At 42.5% G+C, this 25527-nt stretch overlaps 4 protein-coding genes across 5 annotated transcripts in view; 3 read left to right on the top strand and 1 right to left on the bottom strand.

Moving 5' to 3' along the window:
- The first annotated feature begins 2030 nt into the window (after positions 1-2030).
- cnn1b (calponin 1, basic, smooth muscle, b) lies at positions 2031-12899 on the top strand. Its single transcript, XM_031871038.1, has 7 exons — positions 2031-2291; positions 6568-6689; positions 6832-6898; positions 7502-7639; positions 8052-8168; positions 8800-8946; positions 10276-12899. Exons 1-7 carry the CDS (start codon positions 2232-2234, stop codon positions 10516-10518), a joined length of 894 nt encoding a protein of 297 aa, XP_031726898.1. The 5' UTR covers positions 2031-2231; the 3' UTR covers positions 10519-12899.
- Positions 12895-14768, bottom strand: elof1 (elongation factor 1). 2 transcript variants are annotated; one of them, XM_031871039.1, is made up of 4 exons: positions 14713-14768; positions 13987-14118; positions 13850-13920; positions 12895-13730 (listed from the first exon to the last, which is right to left on the bottom strand). In XM_031871039.1, the coding sequence occupies exons 1-4, from the start codon at positions 14757-14759 to the stop codon at positions 13666-13668; spliced, it is 315 nt and encodes a 104-aa protein (XP_031726899.1). In that variant the 5' UTR covers positions 14760-14768; the 3' UTR covers positions 12895-13665. The 2 variants fall into 2 exon arrangements, with proteins under 2 accessions (XP_031726899.1, XP_031726901.1); XM_031871041.1 differs by lacking the exon at positions 14713-14768 and adding an exon at positions 14481-14702.
- A 1314-nt stretch (positions 14769-16082) lies between these two features.
- tmem205 (transmembrane protein 205) lies at positions 16083-18743 on the top strand. Its single transcript, XM_031871006.1, has 4 exons — positions 16083-16185; positions 17320-17428; positions 17693-17865; positions 17950-18743. The coding sequence occupies exons 1-4, from the start codon at positions 16174-16176 to the stop codon at positions 18250-18252; spliced, it is 597 nt and encodes a 198-aa protein (XP_031726866.1). The 5' UTR covers positions 16083-16173; the 3' UTR covers positions 18253-18743.
- Positions 18744-20627: 1884 nt separating this feature from the next.
- The window catches only part of rab3db (RAB3D, member RAS oncogene family, b), a 12649-nt gene continuing 7749 nt past the window's right edge, over positions 20628-25527 (top strand). Inside the window, exons 1-2 of the mRNA XM_031870948.1 lie at positions 20628-20944; positions 23756-23992. Of these exons, the coding sequence (XP_031726808.1) occupies positions 23756-23992 (237 nt within the window). The 5' untranslated portion in view covers positions 20628-20944. The remainder of the gene's footprint in view (positions 20945-23755; positions 23993-25527) is intronic.

Genomic DNA, 25527 nt, shown 5'->3' with positions numbered 1-25527 from the left:
AATGCAGTGCCTTAATTGTGAGTTTTAAATGATGAATTATCAATAAAGAGACATTATCCATGTGAAACCAAAGCCTGTGTGGGCACCACGGTGCTTGGCTGACGAATTGTGAAATGACACACGAAAGATACCGAGTGATAATCTGTAGTATGGAACATGGATTTAGCAGCTGCTGTAGAGCTTTCGACCGTATCCCACAATATTCCGCAGCAGACGGAGGATGCCCAGTTGTTGTGGAACTGTAGATGTTGAAATTTCCATTTGGACCATTTGGTCCACGTTGGCTTAAAGGTGGGGATTAAAAACGATCATTTGATACGATCCAAAGCTCCAAAACAGCTTTTAAACGGACCTCGTGGTCAGATCGTGTGATTGCTGCCACCGCCGTTTCCAAGCTCCACAAAGAACTTAGGACATGGACGAGACATCCCTGTAGTTCTCGGAGGAGTCGCAATTTGAATCTACGATTTCCATGACGACATGAGCAACTCCATCTGCTGAGGAAGATGGTGTGGTGGAAATCTAAAGTTTGTCAACAATCTAACCTTGTAACTCCACAAAACTTGACCCATCTCTCAGACTTGATATGAAAGTTGAAATGTTAAAAGCAATCTTAAACTTAAACATTAAAAAACGTTCTCTGCATTTAACCCATCCCTCTATAGGGAGCAGTGGGCTGGTATTGAGAAGCACCCGGGAAGCAGTTAGGGGTTCAGTGTCTTGCTCAGGGACACTTCGCCACAGGACACGTGCAGCCAAGGATCAAACTGGCAACCTTACGGTTACCGGACGACCCTCTCTACCCCCAAAATGCAACAATAGATTTCAGACACGCACAGTTCACAAACAACCCAACGTAAATCTTAGCTTTTAGGATAACTTAACACAAATATATATTTAAAAATATATATATTCTGTAGCCGGCTAAAGGCTGCATGTTAGATGATAACAGTCAAACACTTTGGTCCTGACTGCAATATCTCAACAACTATTGGATGGATTGCCGTTTGGTACAGACATTCATGGTCCCCAGAGGATGAAACGTATTGACTGACGATCCCTCGCGTGTGCTGAAACCACTCAGCTATACCATGGTGCTCTGAGTTTTCCTTTTTTTGCAAAACCAGCAGCTCAAAGTGTTAATTATTCAATAAAATAGCTCGACATCCATACCAGCGGGATTGTGTTGTACAGACGAGGTTCATGGTTTCCAGATAATGAATCTGAATGACTTTAGTCATTCAGATTCATCTGCACCACAATAAGGTTTTTGGGGTTAAGTGAAATATTTTGACAAAGTATTACAAATGTAATTGAAATTTACCGCAGGTATCCAAGGTTCCCAGAGGATAAATTCAACTTAACTTTTCATCTTGTCCCATCATCAGGTCAAAAAAACCTCCATAACTATAATGGCATTCCTATCAACCTCAGCAAATATTAGCAGATGCTAACAGGGTAGCTAACATTAAGCTCAAAGCACTGCTGTGCCAAAGTGTAGCCTTTTGGTAATGATTATTATTGTTGTAACTAGTATTGTTACACCCATTATTATAATTTCGCCCAAGCAGTAGTATTTTTAGATGCTGTTTTATTTTTTAAAAACATATTTTATATAATTGTAATATTTCTAGTTTTACTCTTAGGTGTAATGTAATATTTAATTGATGACAGGATATAATGTATAGTGACTTGTTTGTTGTTGACTATGAAACGCGTTTCGAGGCCACGAGATCCAGCTGAACACATCAATGACATAACTTCAGCAAAGTGCATCTGAACGCCGGTGAAAAGCATCTCCGACCGGCCTGAGTGAAGATGGAAAAAGTGACACTGATTAAATCTAATACCCGAGCGGTGACATCACATCCCACACACCCCCCCACCCCCCCGCCCCTCAGAAAAAAAGAGGAGGCTGCGTCCGGATTGGACGGCGGGCCCGGGCCAATCAGAGAGCGCACACATGGGAAGCGTTTAAAAAAGATTCAGAAAAGTGTCGGGAAGTTGTCTCTTAAAAGCCTCACGAGCAGGTCTCATTGCACTTGCGGCGAACACTTATTATTATTTTTTTTTACATTTTTGAAATAAATAAAGATACCCACGGACTTGTTAGGGACTTTTTCTGTGCGCCCCCCCCCCCACACCACCACCTCGGACAGAGAGTTGTAAACCTGCTTCTCCGTTTTTAAAGCGCCTCCTCGGCTCCACTGTAAATACACGAGACTAACAGGATGACAACGCACTTCAGGAGCGGACCTGCCTTCGGTCTGTCTGCCGAGGTCAAGAGTAAGGTAGGTTCACTTTCATTTCACACTTTCTAAGAAGTGTAATATTATTTATGTACCGAAAAAAACGCGTTCCAGCTGGAGCGTCCAGTCCCCCAAGTAACGTTGAGGTCAAGGGTCAACGAGGCATGATGACGCACACCGTAAACACTCTCTGTGGCCTTATTTTAACATTTTTTTTTGTCTTATTCAAAAATTATAACGAAATTCAAGATGAAGGTGGCGGGCTAGGACACACTGAAGTCCTTATATGGAGGTAGTGCGAGAAGTTTCTGGATGAAAGCTTCGGTGTGTGCTAGTTGAAGTCATGTTGGCTCGTGCCTCTTTAGTTTAACAGGTTAGAAAAGGACGTAAAAAAAAAAAGCATGCTGAGTGGTTGTAACTGTTAGCCCTTAAATCAGATATTAAAAAGAGCCCGTGATGTATTTCTCCCCTCGTTCCAGTGTGCTTGGCTAACAAACACTTTGACAGCAGATCACACAGTGAGGGAAGTGATTGTTTTGGAGCTGAAAGTGAGTCTCTGTGGCCAAATCATTAGTGTGATTATGGCAGACTTGTGCTCTGTGTCTCCTCTGCCACTGATCTCCTTGGCTGTAAGACATCACACTGGGGGAAATGTGAACGTTTAATAAGCTTGTTGGTTTTGAGAGATGAAGGTATCTCTAATGTTTGTTAATGATTTAAAGGGACATAATGTTGGCTTATATGAATGAATGAATGAATGAATGAATGAATGTGTGTGAGTGAGTGAGTGACATGGGGTGGAAGAAGAACTCTGATGTTCCTTTTACTCAAGAAACTGTAGTTGTACTACAATGTCAAAATACTCTATTACAGGTAAAAGGCCTGTGTTCAAAATGTTACTTCCAGAAAAAGTGGAGGAATATTGCTCAGGTCCGTGTTAAATTGTAAATGTTAGATTATTATCTTTTGATGAATGAAGATGCAAGCAGCGTTTTGATGTTGGCCAGGAGTCCAGTTGGAGCTGATTTAAACTGTATATGCTATGAAAAATGCGTTGAATAACATGTTCATACGTCAAGTATTAATCTGTAAAGTACTATAGTGAAGTACAGTGTGTCCCTCTGAATTGCAGTGACGTAGCATCAATAGAAATACCTCAGATTTGGACCTAAATACTTTATAGTTGCATCCCATCCCTGCATGGTGTCGTGCCAGCCGTATTTCCCAGCATTCATGCTGTCACCGTTCTGAAAGGAAGTGTCAACACAGCCATTGTGAATATAATGCAGTTATTTCTCTGTGTCGTGACAGCAGTGACTCTGTACAGTGGGGTGAGTCAGAGCTGCCGACAGCCTGCTCAGGATGAGAAAGGTCAGCGTTCCAACTCCCAGATCACCACCACCACCACCATCATCATTGTTATTGTCCTGGAGGGATGTGGTCTTGTCCCTGAATAGTGCCGTCTCTCATCGGGTCTTTCAGTCCCCACACACACACACACACACACACACACACACACACACACACACACACACACGGAGGTGCACTGCACTCTGTGAAGCCCACATTCCTTTCATTACTGCTATTCAGCACTCAGCGGGCTCTCCGTCCCAATTGGTGTTTTTTTTGCCGCCGGTGCGTTGCTGTTTTGCTGCCTTTTTTTCCCCACAAGTCGATTATACACACAAGGGCAAGAGGAAGAAGTATCCTGTAAGAGTAGGCGAGGGAATTAAACGTTTCGTTTGAGCCTTCGTGGGTTCATGCAGGGATGGTCATTTCCATCAGTGTGACTTCAGAGATCGACGCAGCAGAAAAGACTTGACGGGTACGTCGGGCGTGATCTAATGGCCTTTTAAGGACCGACCAGGCTCTGCACTTGGAGATTGAGAAAGTGTCCCTTCTCTAAACAGTTTACATTGCGGTCCGGATTGACAAAACACTGCCCTGACAGAATGCAGGTGCACAGGGGATGGATGGCACAGACGAAGCCGTGTCAGCGGCTTCGCACAGTGGATCCACTACATGGCGAAGACCCGATGTCAGACTGTGTCTTTGTTTGAGTATGAAGGGATTTCTGTTTATCGCTTTTAAACAGCCGGACAGGTAGATGTATTTACCCTCTACTCTGCGGTGGACCCCACATGGTCATATGCAATAGTTCAAATGGCCCCCTGAGATTCAGCATAGGCTGTGTGGACCCATACCTAAAGTAAGGCTTTGTAACTTCTAAAAGTTAAAAATGAATTCATAATCCACCATTACTCAGTGCACTCAGGTGTTTTGCTGCTACAGCCATAGTCTGGTGTGACCAGTGAAACCAATGAAGTGCCGTTACCTGCATTATCTCTACTGACCAGCAGGGGGCGACTCCTCTGGTTGCAAAAAGAAGCCTGATTGTATAGAAGTCTATGAGAAAATGACTCTACTTCTCATTGATTTATTACCGCAGTAAACATGAGTTCATGGTCTCAATCTCTAGTTCCAAGTCTTCTTCAATACAGCATGCTATTGCCTATGCTTTAGGGTGGGGCTACCTTGTGATTGATAGGTCTACCAGAGCCGTAAACGGTGTCTCTCCGTCACTCCTCCTCAGTCCAAATATGGTCACTTCTGTTCACTAGTTGCAAAAAAAAGCCAAGATGGCGACGACCAAATTGCTGAGCTTGAGGCTTCGAAACGTCAGTCCACAAACCAACGAGTGACGTCCTCTTCTTTTAGACAGTCTGTGGGTGTGACCAGCGGTTTATGGTGGCTAATGCTACTCTCTGCTATCTTTAGATATGCCTGTGTAACTGACATCGCATGACATCACTGAGGGGAATCACTGACTTTATGAGTATTCTCTACTTCCTCTACTGTTACACAGACAAATCTGTGCAAAGAATCTTGTTAGTAAGTAAACTCTCGGTCAGAGACGAGCAGCTTCTTGTGCTACTGTCACACTTTGTTTAAGCAAACGTGTCATAGTCTTGTTTTAGGTCGGAGTATCGTTAAAAATGTTTGTCTTAGTGTTGAGTTTCGCTCACAAAAACGACCCCTTTTCTTCAACACCTCACTTAAAGAATTATAGATAGTGGAATGGTTTATTTTAATTTCACAAAGAAGCCGAACCTCTCAAATGTAAATTGTCATCTACACACAAACAGCTGCACAATAACTTCCAATAATTAGAATACAGTCAAAAATCGGCAAAATTTTGACTTGAAGAAGGAAATGATTGCTTGAAAGAGCGACTAAACAAGATCATGACTTCAGTGCAGACTTGGACCACTTGAACAAATACACAAGTACTGTACTGAAGCACAATTTTGAGGTACTCAAACACTTTATTGAGGATTTTCGTTTTGATACTGAATGAATATGGCTTTTTTAATCTCAGAATCCCAGAACACCAACACCGCGGTTAAATGCAGCTGAGGACCTGTGGATCCCTTCCTGTCTCTCCATCAGACGTGGGTTTGTCTGAGCACTCTACTCGCTGTAAAAGGGCAGATTGTGGAAAACCCAGAGGGAGAGGGAGAGGGAGAGGGAGAAATATGAGCCGGGCCGATCGGGGAAGACAAGTCGGTCAGAGGGAGAGGGAGGAGTGTTTTTCAGGGGGGAACTGTTTCTCCCAAGTTTGGTGTGATGGACTGGAAGCTCCGCGATCCCTGCTGCTTTAGAAATACTTGTTTGTGTTGGCTGCCGATCCCAAACTTGTGTGTGTGTGTGTGTGTGTGTGTGTGTGCGCGCAGTGGTGGGGGGGGGGGGCAGGCTCAAGCAGCCTTGAAACCCCATGCCAGAATTCAAAGTATTAGGGGGCAACGTGTTTGTGCCAATAAGGAAATGCATGGAGAGAAGAGAGAGCGGCTGGCGTGTTTCTCCATGCAGGAATGTCCACGGGGCTTTTTAATTTTCATCCCCCCCCCCCCCCGTTCCTTTTGTACGCCTCATCTCAAAGTATTTCTTTATTCTACAGTAAGCCTTTCAAAGATGGCACAGATTAGGATTGTGCCGTCTCTTATGAGAAAAATTATGGAAATTATACACAGTTTTGTAAAAGAAAGTGTTACCGTTCAATTAAAAATGCCACATTTCACACATATGGAATGGAAAGGATCTTCCACAGGACAATATTTGACACTGTTCGATGCCCACATTGACACTTTTTGTTCTTCGACGAGTTAAAAGTGGTGAACTGTGCATCGTTCTTTTATTGTTCTTTTAATTCGTCGATTTTCCGATCAGCTGAAGTCAGCTGTCTCTTTGAAACAAAACTGAACATAAAACACAAAAGTTCAACCTCACGTTTGACCTCTGACCTCCCCCTCCCCCTCAGCTTGCAGGGAAGTACGACCACCAGAAGGAAGAGGAGCTGAGGCTGTGGATTCAGGATGTGACGGGCAAGAGGATAGGGGACGGCTTCATGGAGAGTCTGAAGGACGGGGTCCTGCTGTGCGAGTGAGTGAATGGAGACAATGAGAAGGATGCTTGTAGCACGGGAACATTAAATCAACCTTTCTAATAATACTGATACCTTTATTATTAGAGATTACTTCTTAAAAATGTAACTTCCTTGAACTTTGTGTCTCTTTCTTTGTAGACTCATTAATGTGCTCCATCCGGGTTCTGTGAGAAAGGTCAGCAGCTCCACTCAAAACTGGCACCAGGTAATGCATCCGCTCTGTGGAAGGGAACAAAAATAAGCTGTTTTTGTTCTGTGAGTCACGGTCCTCCTCCACAACATGTGGAACTTAGTTAAAGTAGCCACCGTATCAAATGATGCAAATCTCAACTAAAAACAAGCTTGTAAGGCTCGATTGAAGCAAAAATCCCCCCTCTGTGATATTAACACCCGATAAAGAACAAGAAAGCAAATAGAAATATTTCCCAAACTATTCAGTCGACCAATTTGAGTCCCGATACAGATATCCATACCTCGGCCGATGCCAATGTTTAATTAACAAGCTGCATGCCTCATTCTGTGGAAGTGACTGGGATCATTCTTTTCTGTGGAAGGCAACACCAGGCTTGACGTAAACATTGCTTTCCTTACTTTGGAAAACAAAATGTAACTAATAAATCCATAGATAAAGATGTACCGAATGGTGTCCCGTACCAGATCCAGCTATTTGAGTCGGTATCGGACAGACATTCTGTATCGGTATCAGTGCATCTCTGCTCAGGACTTTACGTCAGATGTCAAAATAGACGCTCTTCTCAACTAGCTCCGTTGTCTGTTTTTTTTTTTTTTTTTTTTTTTCTTCCTCCAGCTGGAAAACATAGGGAATTTTGTCCGCGCGATCACAGTGTACGGCCTGAGGCCAGATGACATCTTCGAGGCCAACGATCTGTTTGAAAATGTCAACCACACTCAGGTCCAGAGCACGCTCATCGCTCTGGCTGGAATGGTGAGGACACACACTCTCTCACACACACACACACACACACACACACACACACACACACACACTCATCTGTTGTAGAGGAGACTGATGTTGGTGCTTTACTCACAATCTGAATGTTACTGAGTGAGAGAATCGGGTGCAATCAACAAACACTAGAGTAACTGTTTTCTAATTTATAGCCTAAAGAAACCATGAGTATTAACAATGATGCACAGAAGTATATCCTGATAATCGCATACATGTTGCAGCAATCAGCCTACCTGTGTGAGTGCTTTGTGCTGCGTAGACTAGGACTACAGTATGGCAACGGCAGAATAATAATAAAAACAATATGGGTACGAAGAATGCACTCTGATTACCACCGTTTTCCCTTCTGTCTCTGCCACCTTTCTCTCTCTTTCTCTTTTTCTCTCAGGCCAAGTCCAAAGGTTTCCACTCCAAGTACGACTTGGGAGTGAAGTACGCTGAGAAGCAGCAGCGGCGCTTCGCTCCGGAGAAGCTCAAGGAGGGACGCAACATCATCGGCCTGCAGGTCAGAGCAGCGGAAATAATAAATAAACCTGGAATCCACTGCTTTCTATGACCACGCTTTCTCACGGGGTTGTAGGCGCATGTGTGTCCAGAGATGCTCTGCCGGCCAAGTGGGTTCGTATTGTACCCGCTGCTGGACTTCATGCTGAATATATCTTCACAGAAACCTCTTAATTGAGTCTTCTCTTACCCGCCCTGCATGTGGAATAATAACACACTCATGGGAATTTTTGCCATCATAGGTACCAATACTGCCCAAAGCGTCCTCTGTGTCTTAAGACCATGACCCACTCCCCTCACTCCCGGACATTCGTAAGGGTTTAGTTCTGTCCCACTTTCAAAAGGTCGAGTGTTTGAGGGCTCTTTCGCAGACATTTTGATTAAATTATGAACCCTTTCCGTAAGATTCGCATTTCTGCAGACTTTGCCTGACGGAATTACCCACAATTCATAGCAATGTGACTTTAAACACGGGGTTACCAGTGGAAGCATGGAGATGTAAGAGAAAAAAAAAAGGTAAACAAAGAGGACGGCACATGGGAGTTCAGCCTGTTATATTGGGACGTTGGGTTGGGGCCTAAACGTTGTGTGTTTGCAGCTCTGTAACTCGCTGCGTTTCGCTCCGTCTCCAGATGGGCACCAACCAGTTTGCCAGCCAAAAGGGCATGACCTCCTACGGCACACGGCGACACCTGTATGACTCCAAGATGGCCATGGAGACCCCTTTGGACCAATCTACCATCAGCCTACAGATGGGCACCAACAAGGGAGCCAGCCAGGTGAGTTGATTTTAAAGGGCGAGGCTTCTGTTATTCTAAACTTTGTTGTCGTCAACACATCTCATAAAAAACACACCTGGACGCACGCTGGGGTGCGATTGGGAGTGCACGCAAAGTATAATTAGCAGAGATGAGTCTAAACAGTTGGTTGACGTAGTTAGCAAACATTAGTTAACAAACTGTTGGAATAGTTCGCTAAAAGCTTCACAAACAGCTAAAAGTATTGAATAAATTGCTAAAATGGATATAAAATAATTGATAAACAGTTGAAATGTGTAGGAAAAGAAACGGATTAAAGGAAAACTTCTACCACTCAAAGTGGTAGTAGTATGAAAAAGATTATATTATAACCACGTTTATGTAATTGATAGGCAGGTCGATGTAGCAGGGATTTGTGGGATTGACAATAAAAACAGACCACAGTGCCATCATAATGAAGGAGCATGGATCAAGGAATGGACACCAACGGCACAGAGAAGGAAGATACTCCGATAATACTTGTTCGTAGGATCAATTATTAGTGTTGTTGGTTTTGGTCTTTTCGTGGGATTAGTTAACAGTCAGAAACATACACGTCACCAGCTTTATTCTTTGATTTAATTAAGTATACACTATTGTTCAAATGTTTGCTGCTACAAAAGCTCTATTCGTTCCAGGTTTTAGGTTAGTTAAGGTAGAAAGTCCTGTTAATAATTCTGATTTCGTTTGAAGGGGTTTGTTTCGGACACTGAGAACAAAACGCTGATAATTCAAAGGGCACCAAAAAAGGCAAAGATCCCTCTGAGCAACCGTTGAATGAGAATAGAAGAAGTCAGCAGTCATTGGTGAAAGAAACTGGAAGCTCGGCATCAAAATGTGCGCGGCTTTAAATACGAACCGTTCCTGTTTTAGTGTCGAATGCACAATCATTTATCTTATAACAAGCCTGAATATTAGCAGGTGTGTTGCTTTAGCAAAGCTCTTTTTCAAACTTCACAATAGAAATAGAAGGTCAGCTGAACAAATCCCAGTTTAAACCTCTTCCAGTAGACTGCAGAGGGCTTCCCAAAAATCTTTAGTCCAGTCGCAATATTGTGGTTTGAATTGCTTTTCTGGAGTCGTGCAACACTGTAGGGACATCGACTCAGTGGAAGTTTTAATCGTTTGATTCTCCTTCTTATGAGGCCAAAACTATTTCAAATGTAGATAATACATATGTTGTCTGAATTATACTTTTTAAATTGTCTTTACATCTGTTAAAAATATTAAAGGAGAGAAGAAAAACACCAAAATAACAGGATTATGAACGGTAATGTATATGTTTATGCCCCCCCCCCCCCCCCCCCGCAGGCCGGCATGACCGCCCCGGGGAGCAGGAGACTTATCTTCAACAAGAAGCTGGACCTGGAGAACTGTGACACCACCACCATCTCCCTGCAGATGGGCACCAACAAAGTGGCCTCGCAGCAGGGCATGACATCCTACGGCCAGCCCCGCCAGGTCTACGACAACAAGTACTGCACCAACCCCACCGAGGCCAACTGCGACAACGGGAGCGAGGCGGAGTTCGACGGCTACCAGTACTCTGACTAAGAGAACCACAGCCCCCCACCCCCTCCCTCCTCTTTGCTTAACTTCAGACAACCAACCACTGCTGTCTTCGTGACGATCAAACCTACCAGACTGTTATTTTTAACGCCGACCGACGTCGTCTTCGTTCCACGTCGTCTTTCTAAACGTACTTTTACTCTTAGGAATTTATTGTTCGTCTTTCCGTGAGTAAAAGGAAAGAATAGTGTTTGCACTGACCTTACGTCAAAGATTTCATGCAGCGGCCAACCTCTGTATCACGTTGCTCTGATGGATTTTGTTACCGCTAGACATACCCAAGCAACGCTCTGATTTAATGACCTTTGCTATTTATAGATTTGTTTTTTGCTACAGTCTTTTATACTTTCATTGTAATTAGAGATTTTGAATTTTAACTGTCGACACCCCCTCACCTCCCTACCCTTCCAATCCAGTTTGAGCACTGACGAAGCAGAATTTAAAGGAAACAAGTGACGTTGGCGCTATTGAACTTTTTTGACCCATCCGGACCCGGGAGTCCACCTCGGGACGACACGGAAAGCTCCGGCGGTTTCCCACAGACTGAGCCGAGGGCCGGCGATGCGGGAGGACTGGTAGCTTTGTGCGGACATTGCTTTGTTTTGCGAGCACCCGCGCTGTCATGTTCACCAGCCTGCACAAATGACCCACCGTTGTTTTTTACGGGGCTAATTTATATTGCTTTGTTGCGCATGTGCATCTTTTTAAAGGAGGTATTGAGGGGAAAAGAATAGATGCTTTTTGATAAAGGTGTTGAACTATATATATATATATATATATAGTTTGAAGTTAGGGTAAACTTAGTCACCAGTAGTCTTTGTCTTGTTGTTTCTTTGGCTTTTGTGCCGCTCAACCTTGTGCCTAGTTAGTAAGCAGTGGTGGAGTTTAATGAAGTACTTCTGCTAAGTACAAACTTGAGGTACTTTGCTTGAGTATTTCTATTTGAAATGGACTCAGATGATTATTTTGTACTTTTTAATCCACTGCACTTATTTGTCAGTTATAGTAACTTTACAAGATACAATTTTACAAATGAGGTTATAATAATAATAATATAATAAGTAGAATAACAACCACAGGGGCCATTTTTAATGTACTTTTACCTTCGTAACATCTCTAGGGCTGTAACAAACAGTCCAAGCTTCATTCCTAGAGTTGACATTCGAATTCTAAATTAACATTTTTTTTTTTTTTTTCTAAGTCTATTCATTTTTGTTTTAAATCGGGTATTTCTGTACAGGCTCCACTAATATTATTAGAATTATACTATTTGTTGTGGTAGGATTGTTTCCGACTCCTGTGGTCCAATTATTTCCAGTCACTCCAGAGTCGAGTCCAAAAGTCAAAATGTATTGAAAAATAAGATGGATGTAACTATTTACAAAATTCACATATTTATCCATCTTAAATATTCCACTTTAATTCATATTTGTTGCCGTTTAGCTTTCAACAACGTTGTCGTTTTGCTCACCCGCTCGCTGCACTTTTAAATTTAGGGTGATGACGTCATGAAATATGGCAGACATTCGAAAGCCTCCAATAGAAGCTTCAAATGTAAAAAAACAACAAACATTCGGTGCAGCACATAACATTTCAAATGCTGGACTGGTAACGGGGGTATTTTAACACTTATGGTATACTAGAGTAAAGTATCCGAGTACTTCATCCTCCATTGATGTCAATATCAAAGTAGACCCTGGTGCCTGTACTACCTGATGATTGCTCAGTGAATCATGCCAAATATCCAGATGAGATTCTTGTTTTTTAAATGTTCTGCGTCATACTGTTGAAACCCACCGAATGCTTTGAATGTAATGTTAGCGGAGGGTTACGGGATTCATTTAACACATTAGAAAGCAGTAATGTGCATTCATAAAAGCTTCAGAGGAGTCTCGGGCACCTAGTCGAGTGCTTCACATCGAAACCTCCGCATTTCTTTGTGAAATCTTCGGATGTATCGGCTCCCAATTACTGTCAGAATTAGGTGTTAAAGAAGCTTCATGTGTGTGTTCATGTGCTGAATGGGCCAATAGATCGGAGCTCTTTAATTGTTCAGCAACAAAGGAGTCGCAGCCACGATCGAGGACATGTAGCAGTGTGCCATCTAGTGGAGGGAAAGCACTTGTACAATCCATCAAACGTCTGAACATTCCCTTTTTTTATTCAATCAAATGTAGTTTTTAGTTCCCTGTGATGTCAGCAATGTTGAGTGAATGTATCGTAACATTTCACTTTAATGTGTTGGCTTTTTTTCAACATTGTTCAAACTTTACATCTTTGCTAACCTCTTGACCTTTTTGTTTTGTTTTTATTTCTATACGCGTTCACTAAACATGACTGTGCAATAAAAAAACACTTGAAAAAAATATGGTTCTGATTTATTTTTCTCATTGCCTAAAAATACACGGTAGATGTGAAATACGTATTAGTAGTGAAAGTACATGATTGTGATTTAAAAAAAAAAAAGGACAATAATCAAATCTAGCAGTACAAATACATATACATATATATGTATACTGGTCCAACAAACAAAGGTTTCGACAGTTGAAACTTAAAAATTAATCCAACAAAATGGTTCAGTGCATTAGAGACGGGGGTGAAAACTAGAAAAACTACTTCCACAAAAGTAACACGCACTTTATCATCTACTGATTACGACCTAAAGACGAGACATTTGTCATATTTTTCATCAATAAACACAAAGAATAACGATTGAGGACATGGAATGTCTAACACTGATGGAAATTTCAGTCAGTTACATTTTTCAATTGAAATTCTAAGACAATTTCATCGGAATAAAAGACAAAACAATCATCTAATCATTTAAAAAAATTTTAAAAAACACATCAAAGAAACTGAATAAAAAGAAAACGTTTACACTGAGAACTGTGAGGGAGACAAAACATGGCAACTCTCTGGCCCAGCCAGAGGAAGGTGGCGTGCTCGGCAAGCCACACTGTAGCAAAATCAAACTGACCAGCGTCTCATGCAAAATCACAACGCTGCTGTAGTTTTGTGAAGATTTTGCTACACTGTGCTAGTGGAACAGGGCTGAATTCAATGGACCAATCACAGGGGAGGAGTGTAAGTGAGTGAGGTTGGAGGGAAGAGGAGAGTCACAGGAAAACATGACTATTGATTGGCTGATTCACAGGCATCGATCCAATCGCTGTAAACATCCACCGGCTCAGACAGATCTGATGGGAACAGGGTTAAGGGGCATTCCAAAAAAACCAGAACCACTCGCTCCACAGCTTTTAAAACCTGACTTTATACATGATTTAATTCCACAAAACAATTGATCAAAAAAGGATACAGGTAATCGGAGTCTGGAACTCCTCCAAGCAAACACTGCACGATATAATTCCTGTGTTGCGGGTTCGTTCCCTGTAAAACAGTTATGAGTATGGTGCACACGTCTCTATTTCTGCCTGCGCTTTTATGTTTACTCACATTTTGACGTCGCAGGATTTCTCGTGATTACAAAACGGGCACGTGAACTGGACGTCCAGGTTGCCAGTCATCTTTTTCTTTGGAGGTGGCTTTCTCTTTGACTTCCTACGCCCCATTTGTAATGTTGTGTGGCTGCAAAAACAACAAAACAAAAAAACTGTTAAGAGACATTACCAGACACTTACACACTCACGGTAGGTACAGTATTAGTTCCATTGCTTTGCACCTATACTTCTAAACAATAGAACTATACACAAGCAGCCATTATGATAAGACTAGTCATTGTTAACCAGTAATGGCTGCTTACCTGGCTCATAACGCAGGTAACGTTCAAATCACTGGACCAAAACTAACAGACCTGTGACTACATTTCACCTTTCCCTCGTGGATAATAACTCTGCCTCTAATATACACACAGTCAAATCTGAATTATGCTTTATTACAGCCGCGTTATCAGTCTACAGCTACAACCGCAGCCGAACAAATCAACTTACGTCAGACCGGATCAGAAAAACACTTGAGCTGAAGCGCCAATAAGCTACTGCTACACGCTAGCAAGCTAACTCGCTAACATGCTACCTTGTGGGTAAAGACGTATGAGATAAAAAAAAAAAAAAAAAAGACGCTTTTGATAAACGACTTTGAAGGTAAAACGTCAAACTGAAGTGCGTGTGTTATGGGTTGTGTTATTTCGCATTTGTTTAATGGTGTGACTGTCTGTCTTACCTGAGGGATGTCAAGCAGCGGAGGATGCTCTGTGTATTCAACTTCATCCGGGTACTGCGCCTCTCTGGGCTGTGATTGGCTGAGAGGAGGAGACTGGCAGCGTTTTGTATCCAATAGTGTGTCTCTCCTTCTAAATTAACTCCCTCCTCTGGTGATGGTGCAAACGTGACATCCTTCAAATCATACAACTTCAGATAGATAGATAGTTGAGATGAATAGATGAAAATAAATCCTATTTAGCTATCCTGGCAACTGTAATTTAACTGGAAATTTTCGAATATTCTATTGATTATCCAAATGAGATAAAGTGATGAATTGTCATGGTTAAGCCCGTTGATAAAAGGTTTCTCTCCCCCCAAAATGATGAAAAGTCTGAGCCACATCAACTTGAGGTTAAAATGTAGTGAACAATATAAGTCTGATAGTGTGTGTCACAGAAATAAGTGAAACCTCCTCAAGTAGAAATACTCTCAGTATTCAGTAACGGTATCCATGGTTTTCACAAATATACAGAGTATAAAACAAATTGAACAAAAAAAAAAAACAATCTAAAAAAAAAAAGGCAGTGAGAGGCTGATTTTAAAGGCAAAACAATACATGTATCAGGGCTAACAGTAGAATGGAAAAACTTAAAGAAAAAAACAAAAGAAAACACGTCCCTAAAAGAACTCACAAGAGGGAGCTCTGGCACTTAATTTGTCATTTTATGTTGGCTGTTTTTAATTTAATTTAGAAACTGAGAAACTGTTGCTCAGAACTGATGAGGTGCTGAAGTGTTTGAATTTCAGAAAAAAATAGTTTTTATCAAAGATGTATTGTTATTATTATTAATATTATTATTATTATTATCACTATCATTATCATGATCATTATCATTGTTCTTATTATTGTTGTTGTGGCGTCCTGTGATGTGTACTATCCAATAATTGATTGGTGGCTATTTCTTTATCTTGCTCAGGCTACATTTTTGACTTAATGTATTATTATTATTATTGTTATCATTATTATTATTACAAACCATAATTCGTTATTGGTTATTAATAGCAACAACAACGACAACAATAATAATAATAGTAGTAACAATAATAATAATTTAAAAATATATATCTTTTAAAAATATCAAAAAGGGCTTAAATTGAAATGGTAACAAAGCCATGACAAAGAAGGTCCTCCTCCTGGTCGTCATCAAAACAGACAATCATGTCACATATTTAAGTAGAGAGTAAAACCCAAAGTAAGGGAGGGACTGTGAAAGAAAACATCAACCACAAATCTATGAACGGCTGTAAAGTATTTAGATATTCATTTTCAAAGAATGCCATTGGTCCGTCTCGCCATGAGGGGCGGGGCTTGTTGACACAATGATATGATTAAGGAAGTGGCTCAGCTGACCTTTGGATCGTACTTGTGTTGTTATTCATTTGCATTTGGCGTTGCTAATTAACGTTACCGACGGAGGTCATGGAAAGCAAGGTAAGTGCAGGTGTGTGTGTGACGCAGATAACTGTACGTCTCGTGGTGAAATGCTAATTGGAGAGAGCAACTCTGCGGACGACATAAAACTTGTGTAACCCCCCCCCCCAGCTCAGAAGCTACAGCTGGTTAGCTGGTCAGTTCCAGATGGAAACAGTGTTAAAGTGAGCTGTTGTTGACTGAAACTATAGGTCCGCTGCTTCTCTTTAGTATATTTACCTTTATCACCACATGCAAATGAGTTCAGAGATGCGTGTAGAGGCATGAATGTAATTGTTAGTGAATTGCGAAATGTGTTTTTCGCTGCTCTGCCTTCTGCACTGTTATCTCATTCTGGAGACTTATCAGGTTTGCTGCATGTGTGGAGCAGCAGGCTGAGAGAGATGCACGAGACCTTTATCTCAGAGCCCCAGTCCGTCCGTGTGTGTGTGTGTGTGTGTGTGTGTGTGTGTGTGTGTGTGTGTGTGGTCCTGCCATATCTAACTGCTAAAAAAATAAAAAATAAAAAATAAAAATAAAAAATATATATATATATATATATAAAATTGTTTTTATCAGGATAATGTACTGTATAGTTGCCATTTGCCGTACAGTATATATGTGATTGACAGTACTGTTTTGCAGCTCTACCTCCTCTAAAACAAAATCCCAAATAAATCTATTTGGATTTCTGATATTAGAGTTTGTTCATATGTTCCTAAGAGGTTTAACAGGGACGTTGACCTCTGCCCCCCCCCCCCCCCCCCCCCAAACTTAAGCGACATCACTATGTGGGACAACATACTTCACTTTTTGGCTCACAAAAGGAATGTGCATTTTTTTCTTCAAGCTCATATTAACATGTAAAAGTCTCTTAAGATCTTCTTATGGTAGTAACAGTATGGTCAGAATTATACTTTCTATATTGTGTCACGTCACCAGATGTTCAAGCCCAGTTTGTCTCTAAAGCAATGGCTGCCACTTCAATACTTTTCTACATATTTGGTTTACTCAGGTCAGGAGAAAAAAAAAAAAGTGCAATTATTATTTGTACTCGAGGTCCATTGTCCCCCAATGAGGAAGTAAAGCCAAAGTCAACTAAACAGAAGGGTTAACGGAGGCTAACTGTGTATTTATTCTATGTATTTTTTGCAGATTGAAATCATGGCAACAGAGGGGGAGCCTGCGGACTTGGTGAAAGTTCTTCACCTTCTGGTGCTCTCCTTCTCCTGGGGTATGCAGGTCTGGGTCTCCTTCATAGCAGGTGGGAGCACAAACACAAGAGATGGCTGCAACTGGGCCTGTCACGATAATTGTGTTATCGACTCTTTGTAATATATATGAACATGAACTTGATCATTTTGATGTTATTGACTTATCGTAAAATGACAATATTATCATTTGTCTCAATTATTTCTGGGACAATATGTCGATCCAACAGAAGTAGTTATGGTGACAGGCCTAGCATTCCTGCTTCACGAGGGTATAACTTTGACCCCTGTCCCGGATCTCGATGTCTGTGCTGCAGGTTTTGCATTGGTGCGGCAGGTCAGTCGGCACACCTTTGGCCTGGTGCAGAGCAAGCTCTTCCCTCTGTACTTCTACTGTCTGCTGGGCAGCAGCGGGATCAGCCTGGCCGTGTACGCCGTGTACGCCGTGTACCACCCCATGGAGCTGCTGGACTGGCACGAGAGCGTGCGGGTCAGACACAACACATTTTTCAAAGTACTTTTTCAAAAAAAATCACATTTGCGTGGAAATCATCGGCATCTTCCCGTGTTGCAGATGGTCCTGTACTTCGTGGCGCTGGTCACGGCGGGCCTGAACGCCCAGTGGTTGGGCCCGGCGGCCACCGAGGTGATGTTCCAGATGAGGGAGGTGGAGACGGAGCACAGCCTCGGGGACCAGATCGGCCTGGGCAGCCAGAAGGAGGCTTACGCCAAACTCCGAGAGCAGGACCCCAAGTACAAGGCCTACAAGCGCACGTTTGGCCGCTACCACGGCTTGTCCCAGCTCTGCAACCTGATAGGGTTCATCTGCACCACAACTAACTTGATCTACATGGCTCTGAATTTATCCAGCATTTAGAGAGGGCTAGGTTTAATCCAGTGGACTTGAGTTAAAAACGCCCCAATTACACAGAGTTTTGCTTTCCTGCTGCAGCAGAGTCTTTATGAGGGAGAATGCCTTTGTTGCTATTTAGCATCCCCAAAATAAAAAACCCACCATTGCTGTTTTCTTTTATCCATCAGCACTTTTCATCCAGTCAATCAGTAACTCGGCTGTCTCAAAGGATGTATTTTTATGCATTTTTATATTTGTTTTTAGCGTTTGATTATATTTAGCATTTGATTATATTGCTCATGATCACATTTAAGAACAAAATGTATTTTTAAAAAAAAGACACTTACCTCAGGTGCTGTGTGGGCAGTTTACTCACATCCCCAGCAGTGGGCGATGTTTGGACGCAGGTGTATTCAGAGGAAAGTTCGTTGCTGATGTTGCAGCATAGATTAGTGCATTTGTATTTGTAAAATAGTGTGTTTCCTGATATTTCAATAAAAAATTAATGGTAATTTTATCAACTCATGTGATTATTCTTTCATGTGCATCCGCTTTTATTTTATTGAATTCTGTACCACATGTTTGACTTGTCATGATCATTCTGCTCTGAAACCAAACACTGTTTTTTATTTTTTTATTGTTGGATTGGTTTGGAAATAAATTGTCCTTCTAATCCTCATAGAGCCACGTCGATGAGAGAACCCAGGCCCAAACAGACTGCTCCTGGATTTAGAATAGAAAAGGTTTTAATTGAATTACCGGTGACGCACAGGTTTTTTTTTTTTTGAGAGGAACCAGCCTTGAAAGCAGAGAACACTGCTTCGCTGGCAAGCTACAGGATGAGAGAGGCACTGTCCCTGCTGCAGCTACAACATCAGTGCTAATGGATTATAATAGAGACATTTCAGTATAATAAGCATGGGACTGAAAGTTGAGGTTTTTTCCCAAATGCTTATTCATCTTGGCCTTTTTAAAGATGGTTTCTCTATCTGCCATCAGTAATAATTTAATGTGATTTATTTATCTTGCGTCTTTAACCGTCCGGAGAAGTTTCCTGCTGCAGTGGCATCAGGAAAGAAAGTAAACCCGGTTTGACCAAAGAACAAGTCTATCCACTCATCCATTTCATGGCATGGGGGAGATTTTAAAGTGAAATAGCTCGAGAAGTTTCAGGACTGTTGGTATCAAGAACTCCTTGACAATACAATGTGTAGAATATTTGGTCCGACCACAAAGAGAAATGCACACTGTTAAAGAATTCCCCTCAACTCTGCGTGTCCAAAGTAAAACACGAGGAAGTGGGGGAACAAAAGGAAGTGTTGAGTGACTCCTTCCTCCGTCATTCCTGACCCTCACAAGGAAACGAGCTTGTGTGTGCGATGAGTTGAGACGCGGTTCACAACCTGCAACACAACTGGTTTCAGGGACCACGGGTGGGAGCTCCCATGTAACACCGCAGAGCAGCCCTGCAGCGCTATGGTGTGCGTTACATTAATTATGAGTCAGGGAGCCCGAGGCAGCTTTATTCGATCATCTCTGATGTGGAAATGTAGACCTCATTTGCAATTGTTTGATCTCGGTGGTGGATGTGTACGCAGCATAACAAAAACACACTGGGCTGCTCAGTTTGATACAAACAATAACCATAACACACACACACACACACAGTTAATAACCACAGATGAATTACCACACTGTGAACTGTAACTGTGGCCTTGAAGAACCCAGACCCTGGGTTGAAGAACCCAGGGGAGGTTTTTCAATCGGGTACATTTATTTAGTCAAATAAGGCTGCTCAGTCAGGTTGTCCATCTGGCATCGTGTTACCTTGAATGATCCCAATGAGATACACACAATAAGTGATGTTGGATCCCTTTTCTATTTTTTCTAATAATATTCCTTTATAATATTCCTGGAAAATCTCTGCTGGGACTTCATAGCATCTTTTCTATGCTATGTTCATGTACTTAACCTCGTTAAAGGAACTCAGTGAGTCTATAAAAGGTCTCCAGGTCTCTTGGTATTGGTAGGAGCATTGATTGATTTGTTCAGTTTTTTGGTACACAGAAATGTGTGTAGATAATGTGTCTTTTGTATGATATCGTTTCATATGTGATGCGCTGTTTGTACATTTTGCAAACTTGTTTTTGATTGTAGATCTACAGATTTCTTTGTAAATATCTTCCTGCACGTGCATGGCTCCTGAAAAGTATACGAATAAACTATATGAATATAAATATATGTTATAATAGATTTGTATTATGTCAATCTTAAATAGCCTGGAGACAGTCTATACTAGATATTCTAAAACTATTCTTTCCTGTTTCACTAGAGTGTGTGCGTTAGCGTAGTGCGCGCGCACCGGGTGTACAGCCCTCTCCTCGCGCTGTGTACACTGACACAGCCCCATAGCTTCCAGCAGTCCGTGTTAACTCTGCCACAGACGGAGCTCCAGCCACAGTGTCAGCCACGCTACAGACATCCGGGAGCGGCTCCAAACCTCGAAAGAAAAAAAGAAAAGTATCCCGTTGAGGAAGGAGAGAGCAGGTCGGGTGCTGGTGCTGGTGCTGGTGCTGGAGCAGGAAAAAAGGGATATTTTCCAGGTGCTAGGTTTACTTTCGCAGGCTAACGTTACTCTACCCGGCATCTCACCGCCGCCGGACGGAAGACAGTATCTCTGAACCGAGCTGGACGTTTGCTTTTCTTCCAAAAGAAGGTAAGTTTGTTTAAGTTTCCGAGTTTCAGCGTCAGCGGGTTTTGTCCTGCCTCGCGAAAGCTTCCTTCATGTCCGAGTGCTAACGCGGCACCGTCACTCAGAGCTGTTACGCTTTATTTTGAATTTATGCTAACAGGTAGATGCTCGCGGAATGATACACAACGTATGGTTTCACTCCCCCCTTGGTTGGTTGTCGTTCGGCACGCTATTGCTGCGTAAAGGGGTAAAAAGTTAGACCGTTAACGTGAGTCATTTTCCTCTATGGTAATAAAACGAGTTTTCATCTCCCATCAGTGTTTGCGTTTCAGTCTTCCCAATAATGAAAGAAGTGACGTGACAGCTGCCCCACTAATTAATGCTGGTCCTGGTTTGCATCATCACCGGGCCCTGTTCACCAATAATGGCCTCTGTTTGATTTCACTGGAGATAACGCCGCTCACTCTCATCAGTGAGGATGTGTCTCACTGCTTGGAAGACGTGTGTCCCCTCGGAGACAAATGACACCAGGTGCTGATGTGGGGCCCCTTATCAAAGTCATCACTCAGTTGGGATCCGGTTCTTTTTGTTGTCCAGTGCAGAGGGAACTTGACACTCAACAGCGCACAGTAACAAGAAAACTCCATCATGTAAATCTTGTAATTTATGTGACATCTTTGTGAAAAGAGACTCGGATGTGTTCGCTGGCTGTGTAAACCTTCTTATTGGCCTGCAGACATCCTGAGCTCCACAGTAAACACTGAGGACATGTGACTGGGGTTATCTCAGGCTTAAGCTGAGCTGAAAGTTGGACTAAGAAATACTTTTTTTGAATGGGTGGATCCGTGCTCTGGGATCTTTAAGAGATCACAAGAATGTTCCCCCGGAGACCCTTATGTGACATGGGCATCATGTGATGTTTTCTTTTTTTAAAGGGCAAATACTTGAAACTTATGCCCCGATCACCGCACTCAACGTAAAGCCCAGGGAAGCACTTTTCCAGCGTAAAAGGGATGGTGTTCACGAGGCATGTACCTACCTGGTGAAGTAGAGTAGTGAAAGAGGATTGCGTTACTGTTACAACAGCGCTTCATTTCGACATCAGCCGGCACGCAAGTTTGCACAGGCTGTGTAGAAAAGTCTTCCAGTGGACTGGAGGTGTACGTCAGCTACAGAATCCCAATACTAACCCAATAAAGGTGATTTGGAAGGTTGGAAGGATTTTAATAATAACATGGTTAGTTTTTTTGGGGGGTGTTTCCTTACTCTTGCAGACATCAGTTGTTTTGGATACTTCTTTTCGGAAACACAACTGCGTACAAGAGCACAGTATACAAGTAAGGAACATGGACTCGTCCCTCTCATAGCCGTGCAATTACTGTGAGAGCAAACATTTACTCAGTCAATGATTTTGCGAGGCTTCTCCAATTTCTCAGTAGTGATGCTCCTCCTCCTCCTCCTCCTCCTCCTCCTCCTCCTCCCCCATAGCCCTTGATGGTAGGGTGATAGATATCCCCATCCTGCTCCGGAGACCTCCATCTGGCCAGTTAAAAGCCGAGTGAACTGACTGCTTTGACCGCTAATGGGTCTTGCTGGCAGCTGAGTCCCTAGTCCGGTCTCCACGGAGACGCTGTGCCACACCAATTGATCATCTCTGTGTGTTTTCGGAGAGATGGACATGGTGAGCCCTCCCCCCCCCCCCCCCCCCCCCACACACACACACACACACACACACACACACTCACACTTTGGACGGCCGACACCAGAAGACTTAGCGGCAGGTAACCTCACACCGGCCCCTCAGGAGAGATTAATCTGAGATGAATCCTCATAATAAAGCAGATGGTACGGCTTCCCGTAATTTGAAAGCATTCTAAACTTGATCTCACTCTCGTCTTCATTTTGATTGCAAACCCCTTTCAATCGAGCAGTTACTGGATCACACTGATCCCAGATGGATTCGTCTAACATCTGGCGAAGCTTTGATTCAATCGTAGATCAATAGCAACTTCTGTAACTTTGTAACTTCTGTAAATATATTCCAGTAAGACGAGCATCGGTTAATTCTACAGCAGTGCTCAGATAATAAGGCGATCGCAACATGCATTCGCATCCTCGTGCGCGTGCGAAGACATTGCTTCATAGCGCTAGTGGTGGAAAAACTCCGCACAGTACCTGTTTTTTGAGGCGCCAACCGTGAACCGCAATGTCTGGCCAAGGACCTCTGTTGCATGTGAAGACGGAAGTTTATTTTGAAAAGACTGTTTGCATATAACGAGCAGATTGGCGTGGTTGCTGGACTTCTGTAAGAAAACGCACAGAAATTAATTGATTCATCAATAAATAATCGTGTTTGACCTTGCGATAACGGCTACTTGCGAACACATTTAAGCTGATGTGATCAAACGGTTGCTTATTCACACATCTAGCAGTTACGGAGCAACACGATCATTCATTATGAGTCGTGCTTCTGTTCCACCTGGCGGATGTAAGGCCAATATTCTCTCTCTTCTAGCTCTGTTTTTGGTCTCCTCCGACCCTCCGAGGGAAGTATCTCGCTCATTAGCTGCCTGCTGTTTGGTGCTGAGCAGATGGTGTTCAGTTTTTAGAGCTTTTCCTGTAAAATACAGCAGGTTTAAAGAAACACAAACAAGTGTTTTATCCCCCCCCCCACACCAGAATGATGAGTGGAGCCACATCTTTCTCCACAGTGCTGTGTCAGCTGTTTCATTCACTAGTAAAGAGCTTACTAGTTGATTCAAACCAGTGTCGGCCGTGTGTCCGCCAAACGTTCATATTTGTAGACGGCCTCCTCCTTGTGCTCCGCCTCTCTAGATGGCATCGAATGACTCGCGCCTCCAGCAGCAGCCGTCCCAGAAGGACGCGGCCGACCAGAACTTTGACTACATGTTCAAGCTGCTGATCATCGGCAACAGCAGCGTGGGGAAGACGTCCTTCCTGTTCCGCTACGCGGACGACTCCTTCACCTCCGCCTTCGTCAGCACCGTGGGCATCGACTTCAAGGTCAAGACCGTGTTCCGCAATGACAAGAGGATCAAGCTGCAGATCTGGGTGAGTGGTTTTGAGGATAATATACGCTGCGTTTTTTTTATTTATGCTGTCAGTTATAGTTCGGAACCTGCAGGTCAGACTTTTAAAAAATTGGTAATCGGCCATAAAAATAGCAATCGTTGCATCTGCGGCTAATAACCCTTATTGATTGTAAAGTGCTTTGTCTCTCTCAGTCTAATACACCTGAGCACTTTGTGCATTTGAATTTGCTTTGTTGTTAAGACCATGGAGGCTCCAGTCTCTTCGAGATTTCATTGCTTTAGATGTGAATAAAGAAAAACAGGACATGATGAGGAAAATGAAAGTAAGCCCATGTGGAATCCTTGTTTATACCAAGATAGAGTCTCTTTAGGGCAGCTTGGAGGTAGAAGGCGAACCAGCAGACCTTCTTAAAGGCGAGGTCTAGAAGAATCTACAATCATGGGTTTGGCCCTTGTGCAAGCTTGGCATGTGAATTGTGCAAGTGTAGAAAGCATGACTTCCTCATGGTTTCATAGACATTGTCACTCGCTACCCTTATCTTGCATCTAATGGTGCAGAGTGTGCACTTTAATGTATAAAGAAGACTGGTCGAGTAAACGAGTGAAGTCGTCCGGTTTCCATCATTTTCATTGATGCTTCAAAGCCCAGCTGGAGGTCAAGGCTCAGAGACAATGAGCAACTGTCTCACCTCAGATCTGCAGGTGTTTTGCATCTCATTAAGTCTGTGATATGATTCCTTTGGCAACTTGGAGGAAGCGGAAAAGAAGCTGTGAACACATCGCACATTATCACCTTTAAAATGGTACGGCGAACTTATTGGAATACACTTAGCTTACACATCAAACCGATACGGAGCAACATTCACGTTAATCCTGAGGCAAATATCTGTCTCTTTAGCTGCTAAACGTTCCACTGTTTTCAACGGTAGCCAGGTTGATAACTGTGTATTTCTGCTGTTTGTTGGGCAGGTACAGCAGAGTGGTTTTTAAAGCTTTTCCAGCAAAGACATAAACAAACAATAAAACAAAACAGCTGAGCTGTGGGATGCCAAAAAAGTCCCATAAAGCTGAAGAGAGATGCAAATTGGTTACAACTGGTTACAATTGGATTTGTCACTAATAGTGACTCCATACACATCACACTCATTTGATCAGTTTGTGATGTAAACAATATTGATTATAGGTGCTTTAAATAGATGGTTTGTGAATTTAGATAATAATTTGGTCATGCAGTTTGTAGTTTCAATGAATTTGCACATGATGAAATATTTAGAGTTGCCATGTTTTCCTTTTGGTTTGGTTTCTTCTTCACTTAAACGGATACAAATACAGTCATTGCAGGCAGTGTGAAATTGAAACATTTAGTTGCAGTTAATCTTTGTGGTGGTTCCTCTTTGCTTGTTATGTTTTTCGTTTGTGTTTACTGTTGAGCACACGACATGCAAATTTGTCAATGCAACATTTCACATGTTTGTGGCTTACTTGACCGACGCTGCAGCAAGTCATGCAGCAGTTACTGTAACTCACAATTTAACCCCCCCCCCCCCCAAAAAA

The sequence above is a fragment of the Anarrhichthys ocellatus genome, unplaced genomic scaffold (assembly GCF_004355925.1).
Source record: "Anarrhichthys ocellatus isolate YVR2014 unplaced genomic scaffold, GSC_Weel_1.0 scaffold55, whole genome shotgun sequence".
NCBI classification, from domain to species: Eukaryota; Metazoa; Chordata; class Actinopteri; order Perciformes; family Anarhichadidae; genus Anarrhichthys; species Anarrhichthys ocellatus.
Note: the sequence above shows the minus strand (reverse complement) of the source record. Positions and strands in the feature narration are given on the sequence as shown.

Excerpts from the sequence above, each read along its gene's own strand:
- cnn1b (XM_031871038.1), top strand. The coding sequence starts at position 2,232 with ATGACAACGCACTTCAGGAGCGGACCTGCCTTCGGTCTGTCTGCCGAG. Across the intron at positions 2,292-6,567 it reads CTGCCGAGGTCAAGAGTAAG|CTTGCAGGGAAGTACGACCA; the intron begins GTAGGTTCACTT and ends CCTCCCCCTCAG. Across the intron at positions 8,169-8,799 it reads GCAACATCATCGGCCTGCAG|ATGGGCACCAACCAGTTTGC; the intron begins GTCAGAGCAGCG and ends CTCCGTCTCCAG.
- elof1 (XM_031871039.1), bottom strand. The coding sequence starts at position 14,759 with ATGAAGTTGAATACACAGAGCATCCTCCGCTGCTTGACATCCCTCAG. Across the intron at positions 14,119-14,712 it reads CGCTGCTTGACATCCCTCAG|CCACACAACATTACAAATGG; the intron begins GTAAGACAGACA and ends TTGTTTTTGCAG. Across the intron at positions 13,921-13,986 it reads AAATCCTGCGACGTCAAAAT|GGAACGAACCCGCAACACAG; the intron begins GTGAGTAAACAT and ends ACTGTTTTACAG.
- tmem205 (XM_031871006.1), top strand. Across the intron at positions 17,429-17,692 it reads CTGGGTCTCCTTCATAGCAG|GTTTTGCATTGGTGCGGCAG; the intron begins GTGGGAGCACAA and ends TCTGTGCTGCAG. Across the intron at positions 17,866-17,949 it reads ACTGGCACGAGAGCGTGCGG|ATGGTCCTGTACTTCGTGGC; the intron begins GTCAGACACAAC and ends CCCGTGTTGCAG.